The 20,588-nt window shown below is 40.9% G+C and overlaps 1 protein-coding gene across 3 annotated transcripts in view; it reads right to left on the bottom strand.

The window, feature by feature from the left end:
• The window catches only part of inpp5a (inositol polyphosphate-5-phosphatase A), a 150,724-nt gene extending 131,727 nt beyond the window's left edge, over window positions 1-18,997 (bottom strand). For 2 of the 3 annotated variants that reach the window (XM_026190031.1, XM_026190029.1), the window contains exon 1: window positions 18,422-18,997. In XM_026190031.1, the coding sequence (XP_026045816.1) occupies window positions 18,422-18,499 (78 nt within the window). In that variant the 5' untranslated portion in view covers window positions 18,500-18,997. The remainder of the gene's footprint in view (window positions 1-18,421) is intronic. The other variant, XM_026190030.1, reaches the window with a different exon arrangement.
• Between the last annotated feature and the right edge of the window lie 1,591 nt (window positions 18,998-20,588).

The raw sequence follows: 20,588 nt of genomic DNA, 5'->3' as shown, positions 1-20,588 counted from the left end.
AACAGAATGTCCAAAAAAAAATCAAACAACAACTTTTGTTTGCACTCCTTGAAGGTTGTTAAGTAAATCTTGCCTCTCAGAGTGACGGTGGCACTAACAGACCAGTACAAAACTATGGTCTTAAAGTAGCCCGATGCCTGTTTTAGGGTAATAAAAGAGTCAGTGAGTAAACAAAGGTCTGCTGGTGACTAGAGATGCTGCTATTCATGACAGCAGGGCGGAGGAGCTTAAAAATCTCTCTGCTCATTTCTCTGTGAGCACTGTTGCCCCAAAACTGTGTCCTTAAAACCATATAGCCTAGATAGAGCTACAGTATCAACACAGGTGCTTTATTAGGCCAAAATTCAACTGTGTGACTGCAGCTACACTCTGCCAATAACATCAGCTAGTTACGCAGATAATGACGAGTGCGAGAAACGACTTTAACTAGACACAGAACTAAGCTAGAGGTGTAAAGGTCAAAGCACACTGCCTGTAAAATATTATTGTTCTAGAGCTGCTGCACATATAAAGATCAGAATGATAGGCCACATGCAGAGCAAGCCAGGGAAAGTGTTTTAACAACGTGTTACAAGACAAAATCACCAAACTGATGCCAGCCCTTGTAAACCCGTGCGCTCTTCTGTGTTAGACAATTTTATATCCATTGGACAGTTTATATGATACGAGCAGTGTTTTTTCTTCTTTTTCTGCCATCAGTGGAATGTTTTTCAGTATCCCAACTGATACGCTGAGCAGACTTTGGAAAGAAACATACATTCAAAGTTTTATTTACAAGATTTAAAAAGGTTTCCACCTGTGCTATAGCTAAAGCACATACCCATAAAATCTAAATGAGCAGCATTAGCAGGTGAATAAATGTATTCCTTTTTTAGTAGGCATTTGTCTCCCTTTCTAACCAGCCTCTTGCTGGCCAAATTGGGTAATAAAAATCCGTGAAGCAGGCAAGGTGGAGACGGTACCATCTGTTCAGCTGCTACGTGAACTGGCACCTAAGACCTGGCCTGCCCGTAGAGCCTGAGAGATGCCTGTCTACAAGCCAGCAAGTGTTGACAGGCAGCAGGCAAACAGCCAGGAGAACCCTTCACATAAGTATGTGTGTGACTGTCTAGTCTTTTTTTTTTAATCTGTGACCTGTCAATTCAGTGCTGCTCACATCCATGTTACAAACACCTCTTTAATGTTCCAGTGGCAAATCTTTCTTCTATCAGTGAAGCCCACTGAAGCAGGTGATGGCGCTCTGATAAAGCAGAGGTGTAGATCCAAATGCTGCTACTGAAATAAAGCTCAATTTAAAATGCATCACAGAGAGAACTGCCATAAAAACTGCACAAGCAGCTTTATTTAGAGTCCAATAAGACTTTAATCCTTGCTTGATTGTTTTTACTTCTTTATTAACTTCTCCCCCGTTGTTGCTGCAGGAGGAAATCTTTGTGACATTCGAGACTCAAGACAAGAAATAATAATAGGATGTCTCAGACAAAGATATGTTTGTGGTTGCCGAGGTCTATATATATCTTCCAGAGGAGAGCAGATGTGGTGGGGAGATGAGGGAGGGTCTGTATTGTTCAAGCTGTCCGCAGTGGAAACTTTACTGTCGGTAGTGGAAGACCAAGTGATAACCCTGTGGAAAGGCCGGGAGTGATAAGGCAGTGCGGGGGGACCACACACACACAAAAGCAACACAAACAGGCACACATGGAAAACTGGCAAAGCCCCCGTGACCATTTTTTGAAACAAAGGGGAAATCTGCAGGGAGTGGTCACACTCCAGCTTAGTCCTTCACAGCTCAGAAACATCAGCACAGAGCTGCAGATGATCCTGCTTTCAGCTGTGTGACCACTATTAGTGTGATAAATGCTGCATCCTGTGTCACATCTAATGTTATTTCATTATTGCTTTAGGATGACTATTACTGTGTGAAAACCTCATGAAAAAGAAAAGCACGGGAATAAATAATATAACTAATGTAATGTCTGAATTCCACAGTGTGAATAACCTTTCTTAGACCTGAGATAGGTAACACTGCTGGGCTCATAAATCAGTTAAAGTAGTTCATCTGGCAGTAACATTTGACAGTAACATGTAGTGAAATAACAGATTAGTTTAGACTTTCTGTGTGGAGTTTGCATGCTCTCTTAACTGGTTATTCTAAATTTGTCATAGGTGTAAATGTGAATGTGGATGGTTGTCTCTCTCTCTGCATTAGCCCTGCCACAAACTGGGGACCTGCCCTGGTTGCACCCCACCTCTCACCCTGCGGCAGCTGGGACTGTCTCTTACCTTTAAGTTGCTAACTACTCTGTAAATACCCCATGATCCAATTATTTGCACCTTTCTGTACAAAAGGATTACTGATCAATACAAAAAAAAAAAAATCAGGATTCTGTATCAGTCACAGTGGCAACAGTGACTGCAATGCAAAGAAATCTAAAAAGAAGAGAAGACTTTGTTTTAAACATCCCTATACATTAACAGCCATTAGACAGACAGAAAACTGATTATAACAGACTGTAATGCTGTTTGGAGATAAAAACAAAAACAAAAAACAACAATAACCAAATAATAATTAACAAATAGATGATCTAATAATCTATTAGTTTATCTATCAGTATTTTCTGGACAAAGAATGTCTGAGTTTTATATATACAGTAATATTGTGACGTTCACTAATGTCAACAAATAATGCATGCAGGTCTACAGTAATTGAGGGTCTTCTTTTTTCCTGCAGAAGTGAGGCTGAGAGTGGGAGGACTAATGATGCAGTAATTAAAGCAGACGCCAAGCTCCCGACACCACAGCAGCTTTCCGAGGAGTAACGCTCAATGCCATCCTCCTCTGCAGCTGGCTCTCAATTTACATGTGAGGGAAGGAAATAACATGAAGGTTCTGGATGCAGCACGACAACTGACCAGGCAAAAACCACAAAAGCTATATATTTCATTGTGCCGTGTCTTCAAACGTCCAGAGTCAAATGATGCAAAGATAAACCTGTTTGAAAGATGAAATGTAAAAGAAGCTACGTCAGTAGAGATGGAGAGTAAGTAACGAGTGCATATTAGCGTCACTGTGTATTATTGTGCTATCAGTGTACTTCTTGTCTTGCCTTAAATGGGAAGCAGAGGATGTCAAGCAGCCAGATACTGATGTTCACTGGGAGGCAGTGTTCCATTATGGCCAAGCAAGTTGTTGAGGCAAACCAGACACAGTTGTGAGTGGCAGAAGATCCACTTTTAACTGACGCAATACTCTGACTCATGCATGAACAGGCATTTTCATTCAAATGTATGTGTGTGACCTAATCATAGCTGATATTTATAGAAAGCACAGCATACAGTAACAGCATCCAGGTGCTCTGCATTACAGTATGTCTCCAGAGCAGGAAATCCTTAAGAACTAAGAGTCTGGAGGAAGAGTACGGTCATAAGCATAGTTAGTACCAGGCCCCGCTTAATGACTTGAGCAGGCCAGACAAGTTTGTACTTGTACCATAGGAGAAAAAAAAACAATGGCCTTAACAGGGAAATATTCACCCACGAACTGTACATGGATCAGAGACAATGAGCTCTCCCATCAAAGGCTTTGGGTTAAATAAACAGCTGTCCTGCTGGGAATGTGCACTTGGTTGTATATGGGGGGGAAAGGATAAAGGGAAATGGTGAGTGGAGAGGTCTCTGTAGGGCATAGAGCGAGTGAGAAGAAGCACAACCCAGCTGGTGAGGCATGTAGACACAAGTGAGCAACTTGGGGTTCTGCATGTTCCTAAGGATACTTATGCATGCAAACTGCAGACTTGAGCAGCCAGGGATCAAACCACCAACGCTCGCCTGAGATTTTTAGCCGATGCATCTATGGTATCAAATTAAAAGTCCTACATTCTCTTGTTCTTGAGTTATCGTGTTCACAAAGCTGGGTGTCCACGCCACCCCGCCTGACAAAAGGTGCCGGCATTTCGGTAGGAGATACTCCAATCCACTGTCTTTTTCTGCAGTTTATGGCTACAGTTATGCTTTTGGCTCAGGATATCGGCTTTGAGCTGAGAAATAGTTCATGTGACAATACCCTGAGCTCACAGGAGCTGTGGTCGTCCAAAATGGGGAAGTCTGAATTCGGGTATTTATTCAATATAAAATAAACTCTGATTTTGATGATCATGCCCATGTGGCTTTCTGAAGGGGCCTTCTGTTTAAATATCCCTTCACCCAGGCAAGAGGGCTGTCTTTATATATACATATTGACAGTTTCCTCTAGTTTCCAGTCCTAACTTTATATTTATATCAAAAATACGAGATGGGGTATTGATCTCACCTATCTTGATGGCAAAGATGCCATCAAAAAAACAAAACAAAATGAGTAGATAAAGAAATCCTAATTTTAAAAAAACGTCAGCTAACTTCTAATAAAGTGAACTACAAATATCTTTCACATCACAACGTTTAACCTACTTTTTACTCATCAGTGTGTGCAGCAGCAACCTCCTTCAAACCAATTTTAGCAGCCGCAGCTTCACAGTTTGGTTATCACCATCATCGTCACGACAGGCAACAGTCATTCACTCCTTGATGTTTTATTGCAGGCCGACTGACTATCCTGCTGTGGCTTATAAAGAGTCAACACATTCAACTGACCTTTGAAATCATTTAAACAACACACGATACAGGCCTTAATTTTGCAGCTTGCTGCAGTTAAATTACAAGATGAGGCAAGGACATAATTGTCTTTGAAGACATTAGAAGTTGTAATGACAAAAACAGAGTTCAATTAACATAATTTTTGTTTAAAAAATGAAAATCAAAATGAAGTACTACTAACCCTAACATATAATCAGACAGGGTATGTAAAAAAAAAAGAATCCACTGCAAAGCTTTTCTGTGACCAACACACAATTTTCATGCATCCCATTTCTAAACCTAACCCTACAGCTTCTGGTGATGTGGGGCAGGGCAGGGGAGGACAGACTAAACTCCAGGTCCTGCCTTTCAGCCTTTACCACAGCTCTTTTATTCAAGACGCTTGGCTTCTGTGGTGACAAAAGAGGTATGAACACTTCTGTAATCATTCAGTTTGTATGTCTCCCTCAGCAGACGCGACAGCCTAGAGAAAACGCAGCAGGGAAGAGAAACACGTGAGCATGTGTTGCTGTGAGTGTTTGACTATAACAAACAGTAAGTGTAAAAGTTTCATGTGAGTGAAGTGGATGTGGATCATAGATAAAAGCATAAGTGGACAGAAGGCCTGCTGTTGCTAAGCAAGCTCTTTAAAACACACTCTTTGGGTTTACAAGATGAAAGTCAGCCAAATTCCTTTGATAAACACCACTGACGCGAGCTAAAATACTGAACATAAACTGCACGCACAACTCCAGGTATAAACACCAACATGTTCACAGCAAGCTGTTGGAAACATAAACCTCTTACAGCAAACTCTGCTACATTTTTAGTGCACAAATACAAATGTTGAGAAAATCCTGGCTCTGGGTTTATGTTTATCGAGTGTAGAAGATCCCAGTTTGCTACACAATGCGCACGGTCGGCGAGTCAGCAAGGAGCTGTGAACTTTCCGACCACATCAACAGAAAAAAGAAACCGTTCACGTGGTGCATGGACAGAATCCCCTGTGTGCAACACCTTTATCAACTTACAGACAGCAGGTGAGAAAGAGGTTCCACTGAAACCCACGTGTGCTGATGTTAAAAGTTTGATGTCTAATATCACATGCAAAACAAGGAGATGCTCAACATCTATGAGCTTTCTAAGAAATCATCATATTGGTACTTTATGTATTATATACAGTACTGTGCAAAAGTCTTGTGTCCCCCTCACTGCCAGACCTCCAGGCTTTCTGAGAGTCTTTCAGTTTTGCTGGTTGCTTTTATCAGAAGAATGTTTTCTTAGTGTCTTTGTTTTTTATGCCACTTAACACTGGCCTATGAATAATTCAAATATAAAAAAGACACCTAATTTAAGGGAAGAACCAGTGTGTCCATATGCATAAAAGACAACTTTAGGCGCTTTGTTACTAGAAAGTGTCACTATTACTATTTACTATTTGCTTCCATTTCTTTATCTGAAATTATGAAAAATGCCAAAGAATAACACAGTTTGACAGGCATAAAATAGTATTTTTCTACCAACAATTGATTCCCAGAGAGTTTTTAGCCAAAAACTTGGCACGTCTCAGCATGATGTACAGTGTGTCCTTGAAATACTTGAGGAAACTGGACAAGTGGAGGACAACAAAAGGAATGTGGGATCTAGAAACTATCTACAGCAGATGAGCAGTATGTTATGTCCTTAAAAAATAGAAAGAAGTTTGCATGCAGTACCTTCACAGTTTGATCCCCCATGCAATTCAATGTGAAAAGCACCTAACTGGCAGCAGCTTGATTTTTTCAGACAATAACTCCAAACACATTGCCAATGTAGTAAAAGGATACAAAAACATACAATGGAACACTATCAGCCATCGACTGGCCTCCCCAGAGCCTGGACCTCAACATTATTGAAGCAATCTGGGATCATCTTGACAAAGAATGGGAAAAATAACTAATAATCTTAATAATCTGCACAAGTTTCAATAATCTGCTGCACCTATTTCCCACTTGTCTAACACAGCGTACAGAAATACGAGGTGGCAGATGACTTTCGCACAACACCTTACTTGGACTGCATTTCCTACTCTCATTTGTTGGCCTTCTTGCACGCCAGCACTGGCCTTGTCAAAATGATGCAAACACGTTTTCATTAACTCCACAGAAAACATCAAAACAGACTACTTTTTTTATCCATTTTTTGTAGTCAAGCTCTTATTAAAGGTGTCAGTTAGTTCACAGTTGTCAGCCCCTGTGATTTAGCATTCAAACTTCAATCTGCACAAGGACAATTCATCTTCTTTGTGTTGCTTCTCAGAGACAGCTATCTCAAAGTCTGAACAAATAAAGCCAAAGCTGCTGTATCTGCATCACAAGTTGTCAATAAAGGAATGTGAGATGTTCTTTCAATTGGATAAACGCACTATTAAGGTTGACGCTGAACAGAATATCATACCGCAGATTAGCAACTAACTTTACCACTTTACCATGCAACATTATACAAAACCTGCAATCAGTGCCAGCTTTTAGTATCTCTATTATTGGGCAACGACCTTCACTTACAGGAAGAAAGAAAGAAACCTCAGAGTTACTATCTAAATATGCAACGTATATCCTCTGATACAATATCTCGACAGGCAGACAAGTCTGGACACGGAGCTGCTTTGGAAAATGAACTAATGCTACAACAAATTTTTTCCATCACTGATCATTCTGTTTTGTCTATTAAGCGAGCAGTAGTTGTAGTAATAGTTAGTAGTAGTTATAAAATGCCTTCTGTCATCTAACCCACAGTTTAACACGCCAACTCAGCTAAAAACCAAACTATTTATCAAACTACTTTTGCAGAAAAATGTCAATATGTGCAGAAGAAGCACATCTGGACACTTTATGTGGGACATGACCCAGCTTACCAACCCTCTAACCCAGCTTGCTAAAAGAACCCGGTTATCTCACCATGTAAATATCATAAACTAGTTAGCTAATATGAACCTCTCTAAATTTGGTTTACTTTTTACCTTGTGGTTAATATAAACCTGTTGGCTCAGGTCAGCAAAAATAAGACTTGCACAGTGACTTGATAGAAATTTTGCACTAAATCGAAAGTCTCCTGTTCTTGGGATCTGACATTATTGATCTTTTTTCCTCCCATTGCACATAACCTACTGTAATCCTGAGTGGAGTTTCATGAGCCATCACTCTTGTATCTTCTGGGAATCTTATGAATGAGTCTTTAGACTCATCAAGGGGCTGGGTGGGGAGCTGTCCCCTCACTTGCTTTCCCAGCTGGGATAATTATGTTTCTTGGAGTAAACCCAAACTTCCTTTGCACCGCATCAACACTCCCACCCTTATCCCTTATCTGGGCCCAGTGGGACCTGGCCATTCTTTGTCCAGGTCTTTTCACAAAACCATTATCAAATCCTCCAGAGTAGGGTCAATGACCTCAAGGAGAAAAAAAAGTGGCCATCTCAAGCCACTGTAAAATCCCTGTCTCCTGGTATGTGTTACCGAGAGCCTGTATCTGGATTCATATATATGGCTGTGACTGTGAGTGCATCCTTTCCCCCAAGAGAACCCCAATATAAACTCTACTGTCTAGTTTGCCTGTTGTTCAGGCAAACTAGGTGGAAACAGCATGTTCCCCACATGAGCAACACGATCATATGTACTTTTACTGATTTGGGCCTGAACTGACTTGCCTGCTCAGGTACCCAAACCTGGTATTAAACAGCAAAAAGAAGACTTTATTATCTGAAAACTAAAAATAAGCACTATCTAGCTTATTATTTAGCTGAAGAAGTAAATTCAATATGACACAGTCAGAATTTCATCTGAACTTTCATACAGAGTTTGGGGCAGATTTACTGACTAGCTGGTTTATTTAATTGTTCAAAACTGTTGCTTTAGACGCATTAATTTCTGTCATATGTGGTTATAGTGTTTAGGGTTTTTATTAAACAGGCAAAGCTTCAAATAATGACATCTGCATATGGCCAAGAACTCCCTGTGATCCAAAACTCAGGCTTCAGACTGGTTTCTGGGAGTTTTTTCTACTGTTTAAGCCGCATGACATCAGCAGCAGCGAATCTCCCAAATATGGTCATCTTTGTCTCAAACCTCTTTCTAAAAGCAGAGAAGGCACCCGAAATAAAACTGAAGACTGCAATGCTACTAATAAGATATTTTACTTTCACCACATTTAAGACTTTTCAGGGGATCAGTGGATTCAATTCAATTCAATTCAATTCAATTCAATTTTATTTATATAGCGCCAAATCACAACAAAAGTCGCCTCAAGGCGCTTCATAGATACAGAGAAAAACCCAACAATCATATGACCCCCTATGAGCAAGCACTTTGGCGACAGTGGGAAGGAAAAACTCCCTTTTAACAGGAAGAAACCTCCGGCAGAACCAGGCTCAGGGAGGGGCGGCCATCTGCTGCGACCGGTTGGGGTGAGAGAAGGAAGACAGGATAAAGACATGCTGTGGAAGAGAGACAGAGGTTAATAACAGATATGATTCAATGCAGAGAGGTCTATTAATACATAGTGAGTGAGAAAGGTGACTGGAAAGGAAAAACTCAATGCATCATGGGAATCCCCCGGCAGCCTACATCTATTGCAGCATAACAAAGGGAGGATTCAGGGTCACCTGGTCCAGCCCTAACTATATGCTTTAGAAAAAAGGAAAGTTTTAAGCCTAATCTTAAAAGTAGAGATAGTGTCTGTCTCCCGAATCCAAACTGGAAGCTGGTTCCACAGAAGAGGGGCCTGAAAACTGAAGGCTCTCCCTCCCATTCTACTTTTAAATACTCTAGGAACAACAAGTAGGCCTGCAGAGCGAGAGCGGAGCGCTCTAATAGGGTGATATGGTACTACAAGGTCATTAAGATAAGATGGGGCCTGATTATTTAAGACCTTGTATGTGAGGAGCAGGATTTTGAATTCAATTCTGGATTTAACAGGAAGCCAATGAAGGGAAGCCAAAACAGGAGAAATATGCTCTCTCTTTCTAGTCCCTGTCAGGACTCTTGCTGCAGCATTTTGGATTAGCTGAAGGCTTTTCAGTGAGTTTTTTGGACATCCTGATAATAATGAATTACAGTAGTCCAGCCTGGAAGTAATAAATGCATGAACTAGTGGAAATTCCACAACACCCCTACCCCCCCAAAAACCACACCAAAGTGGTTTTAATTAAATCTTGTGGTTTCCAAAAATAAATTCAAACAAAGCACCAAAAATAAAAGAAACCATTAAAACTGTGCATCAAAGAATAACACACAAAAAAAATCAGATCACAACTCCCTTATTGTTCCCACTGTAACAGTGATAGGTTGAAACAAGGCGGTGAGACTGGCAAACATTCCATCTTGGCATTGACTGGCTGTGCAAAGGAAACCAAAATGAGCATATCGTTTATTAGCGCTCATACCAGAAATTCACACGCGCCTCAGCTGATCTGATAACGTGCGGACAGCGACAGGTTCGCTGGCATCAGAATGGGTGTCCACATCTTACTTCCCTGTTCCAAACTTGTGGAATACATTGCTCTTTCTAGCAAAAAAAAAACAAATGCCAGATTCCTGAAATTCCATCCGTACCTTCTTAACTCAGTAGCAACCTGTCCAGAGTCCAATCCAGGCCTATTAAACCACAAAAGCAGCCCAATCCACTTAAAGAGCCTTAGTTTTTCTTGCCTTAGCATAAAAAACAAATACACTGATTTTCACTAGCAGGTGAGACGTCAGCTGAGTGAGCGAGCACACAGTGCTGAAAGAATGTGGCCATATGTTGCTCAGACCACCTCTTAATGTGGTCCGAGTGATCAGACCTCAACAGGTCAGGCTGGAGAGTTTGCAGGAGGCAAACGTGCATGTCTGATATACCTTTTCAGTCTGTGGTGCAGCAACTTTTTCCACTTCTGAAATGAGGCTTTAATGCAAATATTGCGTAAAATTTCACAACATGCAAAACACTCATTTATTGCATTGAGGTTTTCTGCTGATACCAGGCTCACGAAACCCTTATACATTGTCAGTACCACCAAAGAGTAATTTGCAACAAAAGCATCTGCTTTTGCACCTCCCAAAAAAGTATGTTTCTTATAGTAGCACTGAAAAGAAGAAATTGCACTCTCATCGTAAAGTTTTAACAACAACAACAATGGATGCTCTATAACTAATATTAAGATGCACATTTACCAATGACTGGTGCTATAAGAGAAATGTGGTACTTGAAAGTCTGGGCTGCTGTTCCCTTTTGGTGCCATCTTTCAGCCTTCCTTCCAACATCTTTTCCTTTTTGAAATTCTAATTCCACGTTATGACAGGATGGAGCAGGGTTAGCGCAGGGAGAACACCAAAATAGCATCATCTGATCTTTCTTTCATAAACCTTTCCACTCCTGCAGCAACACACTGGGACAGACTTTGGCAGCGGAAGAAACGCGAAAAAATAAAGCAGTCAGCTTAAGTATTTAGTCACAGTCCTGGGCCGTTGAGCTCCTCGGTAAAACACGGGTTACACCAAAAAGGATCCGATATTAAGAAGAAAACCCCCCATCCTACATCGTTAAGTTTCCTCCTCTTCCATCTCTTATCAACACTGCATCACGTCTGGGATCACACATTCGCACTACTATTGCCAACACTATAAATACACACCATGAACGCACAACTACATTATTCAGTTTGGGAATTCACTAGCATCTGCCATGTGACTGGCAGCTATATTTAGCTTCCAGGGTCTATGTGGGCTGCAGCAAAATCATCACTTGTTCAGAAGGAAAAATGCATTTTTAACCACTTTGCTTCTCACCTCTAATGAGACGCAGAGGTTGCGTGGGGTAACAACAAAAAATACTTCCTCACCACACCAGACATTTGATGTAATAGTTACTGAAAATACTGGCAGCTAGCCTCTTGGTTTGAGGCAGGTGCTTTTTTTTTCCTGCTCTGTTCCATTTTTAGTGGTGTAAATATGCCAGCTCAGTGGGATCCAAGCTGTGAAAGCCTGAGCTAATGAGCTGTCTGTCAGTGGACAGGACAGATACAGAGAGAAACAAGAGACGAGATGGAAAAGAAGTTGGAAGACAGAACCCACAAAAGGGGACATTCATAGTAATTTATTGCTTCACCATATGGTTATATTGGCTGAGTAAACAAAAGATGTATATGTCATCAAAAACAGAGCGGATTTCAACTGAATGAAAACTACAGTAAGATGAGCCAATAGTAGTAGTAGTAAAGTACAGTAACAACTCTGCCCTACATGTAAGGTAGCTGAAAAATGGGCATCTGTTTGTCAGATTTTAATCATTTAGCGTAATCACAGGGAGCTCTCCAAGGACAAATCTTCAGAAGTCATGATATGATCTCTCAGTTACTATTACTTTCAGTTTAAACCAGAGATTAAATACTGGATAAGGACACTCAAGTCACACCTACATTGTTTCCTCCGAACCGTAACGGAAACCTTTTCATTCTCTCACTTTTTTAAGCAGCACGATTACACACCATGTCAACACAGAAGGCGTGGCAGGAGGAGCGCGTTAGCTGAGCAGCAGCCTCGAAGCCCCAGTCAGTGTCTACACAGGAGGCGATCGGGCTCCTGTTGAGCTGTAGGTCAAATTGAAACATCCAAAGCAACAAAGATTACAGAAAGACAGCCCTGTTCAGCTAATGTCCAAATATTATATTAGGACATAATATTGGATTTTTTCACTAAAACACTGATAAAAGTGGACTGCTGCTGTTATTTCTTTTTAGGAAAGACAAACTTAGCTATTCTTTATTGAGAGGCAGGCTTGACCCTGAAACTGCATGCTCATTGGCTAACGACTAGTGATGCCATTGAGTGTGCAGTTTTGTACTGCAGACAATCCTCCATCTTGAAACACGTTGAGTTGTCCACCAAATGGGAAATGATACGACCACCCCGACCTCCCCAAATGGTTGCCAGTGGTTCCTGGAGGTTTCTGGCTGTTGGGTGCAAAGACGTTGCTGCTCCAATAGCCTCCTAAAGACCTCCACAGCTGCCTGTAATTTATAATGTTAGCCCAGAAGTAGATTAAATTTTTAAAAGTGTGACGCAAACCGTAAATTCATATAGATTGTCTTCAAAGTTAAAGCTGTTTGTGCCTATATTGTGGTTGTGAAAATTGCTCAACAACTGCATTTTTGTGATATTATGTAGCACTCTTCATGTCTAATGCATATTTGGGCAGAACTACTGAAATAGAAGCTCAAACCATGTTTTATACTGGCTTACTTACCCAAGCGTAGCATTTATTTTGGTTTATCAAATGGCCAAAAATAAAGGGAAAAAAATTCAGTGCTTAACCCATTTAATCCCAAATTTTTCCCTGCAAAATAAGTGCATGTATTTTATTCCTTAGACTTCCCCTACACATAATTTGTTTTAATGTCATAAGGGGTTAAAATGGCAACAATTGGGATCGATCATGTCTACACGTGCAGTTATCCTCCAAAAGTATATTCTGAGCCAGAAAAAAAACCCTGAGTTATGTTCTGGAAATAGTTTGCTGCTGTTATTTTTTCTTTTACCCAACAGGGAGTAAAAGTCTGCCCTCTGAAAAAATTAAAAACCAGGGCTGTGAGAGGTCACAGTAGAGCTGGGCGATATGAGATTTTTTCATATCACGATATGTTTTTTTCATTTCAGGCGATAACGATATCTATCACGATATAAGCCAAATAACTATATTTGTAAGATTTAAATGTGCCGTTGCTCACAAGTAAAATGTGAAATAATCAGCAGCTTGTTTTTATTTAAATATTTATTTCCCATAATAAGTTCAACAGGGTAGATGTACTTAAGGAACATGAGACTTTTTCAGATAAATAAAGGCAAATATTGCAAACTACACAAAAGGCAGCCGCTAAAGCGTTTAAGTTTCAAAATAGAACAAACGAAACAGACTAAATTGTCAATTCCACTTAGAAATTATTAATTCTAAAAATAAATCTTAGTTTGTGTTACAGAATAACAGAGAAAACTGACTAACTTTTGTCAATATCAAATAAACTGAGAACTAAAAGGAAATTCTCAATCTCTCCTTGTTGTATAGCTGAGCTTTTCAAACAGTTTTAACAGTTACTTTAGTCTGACAAAAGCCGAATGACGAATTAGCTCTTCCAGTCAGAGACTGAGGCTACATCCACACGTACACGGGTATTTTTGAAAACGGAGATTTTCCGTTTTCGTTTTAAAAAATAATCCCGTCCACACGTAAAGGCAGAAATGAAGAAAAACGCTGCTATGAACATGCCAAAGCAGCAGGTGGCGCTAGATTCCTAACCGTGCAGAAATGTTGGCCAATCAGAAGTCTAGAAGCCTCGGTGGGAAAAAGTAAACAAAGCTGCGGCATAGAAGCAGAACAGAGTCGTGTGTGTGGAGGGACAGTAACTGTGTGTATATGTAAGCATTTAAACACTGCAGAGAGTAGAATTAACAGTATTGTAGAAATTCATTTCACCGAAACAATAACGTGGCGCACAGTGTGACGCATGCACCAGTTTATTGTATTTCCAGACTTGCTTTCGGCACAATTTACAGTGCACGCTACTCTGTTTTTGTCAGACTTGAAATAGCCGAAATACCTTCACACTACGGAACTTCTATGGCTCTTCCGTTCGACAATCTCTCCGGCATTGGAACCGTCATCTGTTTTCTCTTCGGTCACGCTCGGTTGATTTTTCTAGTCGGCACACTCATTTCCTCCATTACGCGCTGGCTGCTTCCCAAACAAACACACGTGCGGCTTGGCACTTGTGCTGTACGTAACAAGTCACGCGACGTGACGCTGCGGCTGTGATTGGTTCGGCTCTGCGCTACTTAGTTTGGATTGGCTGACCTTTTTTTTATTTTATTTTTTTTATTTTTTATTTTAAGAGGACAAGAGCGGCGAGGTCTATCGCGATAGCTTAATTTCTCTATCGAGTAAAAGTTATATCGCGATACATATCGTTATCGTTCTATCGCCCAGCTCTAGGTCACAGCGGGATAATTTGATGGCAACAAAGTCTGGCCAGCACAGTGTCCCCCTTTAACAGACAGAGACTAAACACTCCAGGGTTTTCTGAACATGATTACCCAATGATAATTGAGCTCAGCTCCGGCACTTAACTAATTCTAACCAATCATCAACCCTTTCAGACACAATGGCACCTATTTCTAAGGTGCAAAGAGAAAAGCATAAAGTGTGAATTGGTCCAAACTAGTGCAGCTACAGCATCTTCTACAGTTTGACTTGTTCCACCTGAATTAGAAAACCAATTACCAATTAGTTCATTTATTTTCCCCCTTTATCCTGTCTTCACCAAGCTTACACTTCAGTGGGATCATTAATCTCCATCTGTGCTTAATTATGCAAAACAGGGTGGCTCAGGAATCCAGCAGGACCCATGGGACACCTACTGTGTTTTCACACTGTGGCTTCAGGAAGGGAAGAGTTTATAAAAACCTAGCCCGGAGAGAACAGGTCCCGTATACGGTAATGATAGCTTCCTTTTCTGGTAGTAGTTTAATATGCTCAAGTTCAACATGTATCAATATATGGTTGAGATAAATTAAGAAAATTTGTTACACAGGAAGCCAGCATTTGAGCTGCAGTGGCAGAAACCTCAATACGGCTCTTTACTTTACTGCTTTACGATGCTAATGAAAAAAATACCTGACTGAAACAGACACGGGACAGGGATCAGCACGGGACTGAATGGACATAAATAATAAGAAGAAAGACTTCAGAGTCCTGTTGTATGTGGTGCTGGGGTCAATTCACAACAAAAGTCAAAGGGCAAACAGACCACGGGGGGAGGGATGCTTCCTTAGAGCCACAAAAGCGAGCGTGTGAGAAAACAAAAGACAGATGAAGGGTAAACCTTGATGGTCGTTTTAAACACAGGACAAACCAGTGTTTGCTCCCATAATTGGATTCACTGAGCATGGTTCACAAGGCCGACAGCGAATGGCTTGAGCTCGAGGACGATTCTGTAATGCTTATCAAACAATAACTGATAACTACAGTTATCGCATCAGCTTAATTACACACCGAGGCTGACCAAGAAAACACTGGTTTTAATCGCATGGACCACGAGAATGGGTTTAAACTGCGAGACCCAAATGAATACTGTTAGATGCTTTGAAAAAAAGCCAAACACTTTTAAGTTCCTGTTCGATGTAAAATGTCAAGATCAAAATGATTCAAATTCATTTGAAGTCTTGGCAATGGGACTGCGGCTGTAGGCAGGTGTTTCGAGCTGTTTTCACACATGCACTGCAGACAGCACAGAGGTGCACACAAGGACTGAAATATTACCTGCAGTCGGAGTGGATCATAGTAGATATTCAGCCTGCCGGCTCCCCAAGTAAAAAATGTGAAGTCACATTGTACCAATATGCGAATAATACAGGTACAGCAAATAGTACAGCATTCACCGCTAGCGAGCGGGCTATAGCACTGCATCCTGCACCCCTACTCGGGCAACTTCCTCGCCTAAACCGCACAGAGCATTTCCAGTACTGCGAGCATGGCTGAAGTGGACCGTTTCCTTCTGTGATGCATGTGAGAAAGACTGCACTGGCCAAAAGTTGATGTCTGAAAATGACTGATGACCATATAACATAATGTTAGCAGCATTACAGCAACACCGGTTTGTTTACAATAAAAATTAGGCTTATAGCAGGTACTGCTTTATACTGTTTTTTGTGTTTCTATTATTTAGCCCCACTTTTTTCTCGCGCGAACTGCCTGTAAGTGTCAGAAACCATTTTTCTAGTTCAGGACATGATTTCCCTCCTTTTTTTAAAAATATGTGTATGTCTATATATATGTGCCCGTCAAGCCCTTTTGAACCATCACATGTGATTGGGCCATAGGAACAAACTGATCTGAATCGATGACAGAATATAAATTTTTAGGTGTGTTTGTCTTTATGTACAAGAACATAAAACATTGAGGTTTCTAGGGTGCACATTTGTCTTAACGGCAATAATAACAATATAACAGTAATAATAACGATAATGATGATAATAGTAACTACACATATATGGGTTTTTGCCTTGATCATCTCCACTGTGCACTAGACAGAAAGACTAATAAAATAATGCGACATAGGCTTCCTTCCATATGGTTCCCCACAGGCGTAATAGGACGTGATCTAACAGCTGCCATCAGCTCACCTTACTGAGCAAATCTTGTCAACTATCCACGGTCATCTAGTTCTTATTTTTAAGCCTTTCACCTATAATTTTAGTCTACCAAAAGAAAAGAAAAACAATCAGCGTATCAACCAATACTTGCAGATTAGCTCTACGTGCTAAAATCACACCACAACTGCATGTTACATCTGTTAGTGATGGGTTTATATTTGTAATGTTTGCAACATTACAGTAGCAGTGCAAGGTCGAAAAAGAATATCTGCCATTTCAAGACAAGACTCAGTTAGATGATATCGTACTATACATGCATATTCTGAAGGCCTGACACAGTTTATATTGCATCTTGGCGAATTAGTGTCAGGCTGCATTTCCTAGCGCGCAATTTAAAACAGACTAAAAGTGGAAACGGTATTAAAAGCAGTTAACAAAGACTTCATTCAGCCCACATATTCATCATAAGGATGCAAACACATCAGAGACTAGATTGCCTTATGCATGACCTGCACACCCACTCAAAGCAGGAAACATGGATATTACATTTCAATTCAGAGTTTAGTAAGGAAAAAAAGCCAGAAAAATAGCACAGGACACCCAAAGCTTGGTGCTTGTGAGTGGTGGCAGGCTATTTATAGGCTTACTCCAGTCAGAGAGATAACTCTTTCCTTATGTTGTGGATCGGCACTTCACAAGAGTGAGAGAAGAAGAAGAGGGGGTACTCAGTGCTGACACAACACTGAAAGTGACAGAAAAGTGTTTGCCCCTCAACTTGGTGCCAGCAGGTACCAGACTACTTTCGTAGACCAAGTGAAAGATAATTACATAATAATGACAAAACAGATGTCATTCAACAACTTCAACTGGCACGCCTAATAAGGCCTGACACACCTATTTTAGACATAAGACGTCTCTGCTGTCTTGACATGTGCATGTGGCACTGTCAAGAGTGGATATCTGAATGCTGCCTGCTCTCCTAACATCTCTGTTATTCATAACACTGGCTGCAGGACACATTTGACATGAATGGAGAAAAGGAGCAAAACATCAGTTGCTGCTGCACTTGTTTTTTTAAAAGCTGAATAACGACTATTTTATACACTCTGTATCACATCAACTAAAAAATAATAATAAAAAATACAGTTCTGATACAGACAGGATGCATGTTTGGTTTTTACTGACTGTGATGCACACAGACTGCTTCACATCAGCCTAGAGGGTGAGTCTTCAAATAGTAAACAGCTACTGCATCCCTGATTAGCTCAAGTTACAGTCAGTGGCAATACTACAGTAATAACAAGCTACGGGTTATCTTCCTCCCGCCGTGCATACACAGCAGGCAAGAAACCAACCCAAGAAACATGAGAGAAAAAGTGGGTCACTGCATATGTTGAACACGTAACCCGTAAAGACAGACGGGTGTACGGTGTGTTTTTAAGGTTGTCAGAGGGCCCCCGGTATAACGGTACAGTAGCTGTTTAAGCTACCGCACGCGACTTGACACATACACGAGTCGTGACCAGCTTTGATATTATTTAGCATGATAAAAGACACGGAGTTGACCGTGTGGCGGGAGAAATAACGAAGCTAGAACTAAGCATTGGCGTGAAGAGACAGCATTGACAGACTGTGTTTATCAATGGGGAAACTCACATCCTCGAACAGGGATCCAACGTTGGCTGTCACCAGCAGTATTCCTGTGCCTTGCGCTGCTGTCAGCTTCCCTGCCATAATTCTCTCTCTCTTATTTCTCTCTCTCTCTCTCAGGTGGGTTGTGGACTTGTATAGCGGACTTTAAAGGTAAGAACCTTTAAAAAACAACAACAACAACAACGTGAAGAAGAGGCCCGTGAATGTCTCACGAAACTGGTTAAAACACTGCGAATTTGCGACTGGAGCCCGGGTTGAGGTTGCTTGGCTGGAGCATATTTTTCAGCAGTGGCCGTACATCTACTAGGAGTTGCTTTGCAGTAGAAGGTCCGTTGGTGGTGGTGGCGGCGGTGGCGGTTTAGCGTGCTGTTTCTCGCGCTACTTTTTCACGTTCAGAGCCATCGTAAAAGTTTCGGTTTTAATCCACGGCGAGTGCAGGAGGGCTCTGGTTCATTCCAGCGACGAGTGTTTCCCTGGCTTTTGTGCAGTGTAAAAGTCTCCCTCCTAAGGTAGGACGCTTTGCCAGGACCATTGCCTTCACTGTTTAGAGAGGATAGGCTGGAGTCCTTCAGTGCTCTGACGTCACCTTACCAATGAAAACACGGCGCGTTTTAAAGGGCCAGCGCACAGAAAACACTACCGCTCTGCCTTCTAACGTCACTGCACCCATTATCGGACTAAACTGGTCTATCTCTGAGCGACTGTTTGTCTTTCTGACTTTGTCCTGATATGCTTTTTGTATAATTTACTGCAATTTAGAAAAACTCCCTTTTTGTTTTGTTTCTTTTTTTAACCATTGTTGTTCCTTACATCTCTGTCAAAAGGAAATTTATGCGTAGTTCAGGATGATTGCAGTCAGATGTTACATCACTCTTTCTCTGCAACTTGTTGCAGTTCATTGGAAACAAAATTAACAAAATATATTACAATGGAAATATTTACAATGGAAATAGCCATATTCTGTTAATTTAAAAAAAGAAAATTGGTTTCCCATGAAGTGCAGCATGTTGCAGAGACATGCCCAACCATAGGCAAGGCAAGGCAAGGCAAGTTTATTTATATAGCACAGTTCAACAACAAGGTGATTCAAAGTGCTTTACAGAGACATTAAAAATCAAAAACAATAAAAAGCATGATTTAAAATTGATTTAAAAAAAACAGTAGATAAAATCAGAACACTAGATAAAATCAGTAGTTAAAATATACGTTTTGAAATTTAAGCTTAAAAGTGTGGATTTGGTGCTTTATTCAAATACAGCTGAGAATAGGGGAGTCTTCAACCTGGATTTAAATAAACTGAGTGTTTCAGCTCACCTGAGGCTTTCTGGGAGTTTGTTCCAGATATATGGAGCATAAAAGCTGAATGCGGCTTCTCCGTGTCTGGTTCTGACTCTGGGAACTGATAAAAAAACGGATCCAGATGACCTGAGGGATCTGGAAGGTTCGTACTGGGTCAGGAGGTCACTAATGTACACTCAACAAAAATATAAATGCAACACCTTTGTTACTGCTCCCATTCCCCATGGGATGGACGTAGAGACCTAAAATTCATTCCAGATACACAATATAACCATCCCTCCCAAACAGTGGTCACAAATCAGTCCAAATGTGTGGTAGTGGGCACATCTGCTATATTGAGATAATCCATCCCACCTCACAGGTGTGCCACATCAGGATGCTGATCTGACATCATGAGTAGTGCACAGGTGTACCTCAGACTGCCCACAACAAGACATTGTGATATATATTTGTGTGTCATCTGCATAGCTATGATAGTTTATTTTGTTGTTCTTTATAATCTGTGAAAGTGGGAGCATGTAAATGTTAAACAGAAGGGGTCCCAAGATGGAACCTTGGGGAACTCCACATGTGATACTTGTCTGCTCAGATGTGAAGTTATGTATTGATACAAAGTATTTCCTGTTTTCTAAGTATGTTTTGAACCAGTTTAGTACAGTTCCTGAAAGACCTTCCCAGTTCTCCAGTCGTTTGAGTAATATGTTGTGGTCAACTGTATCAAATGCTGCACTGAGATCCAGCAAAACTAAGACTGACATTTTTCCACTGTCTGTATTCAGACATATGTCATTAAACACTTTGGTCAGAGTGGTTTCAGTGCTGTGGTTCTGTCTAAAACCTGACTGGAAGGCAGCAGTTATTCTGTTTTAAG

This window comes from Astatotilapia calliptera, chromosome 13 (assembly GCF_900246225.1).
Source record: "Astatotilapia calliptera chromosome 13, fAstCal1.2, whole genome shotgun sequence".
Lineage (NCBI taxonomy): Eukaryota > Metazoa > Chordata > Actinopteri > Cichliformes > Cichlidae > Astatotilapia > Astatotilapia calliptera.
This window is presented reverse-complemented; position numbering and strand designations above follow the sequence as displayed.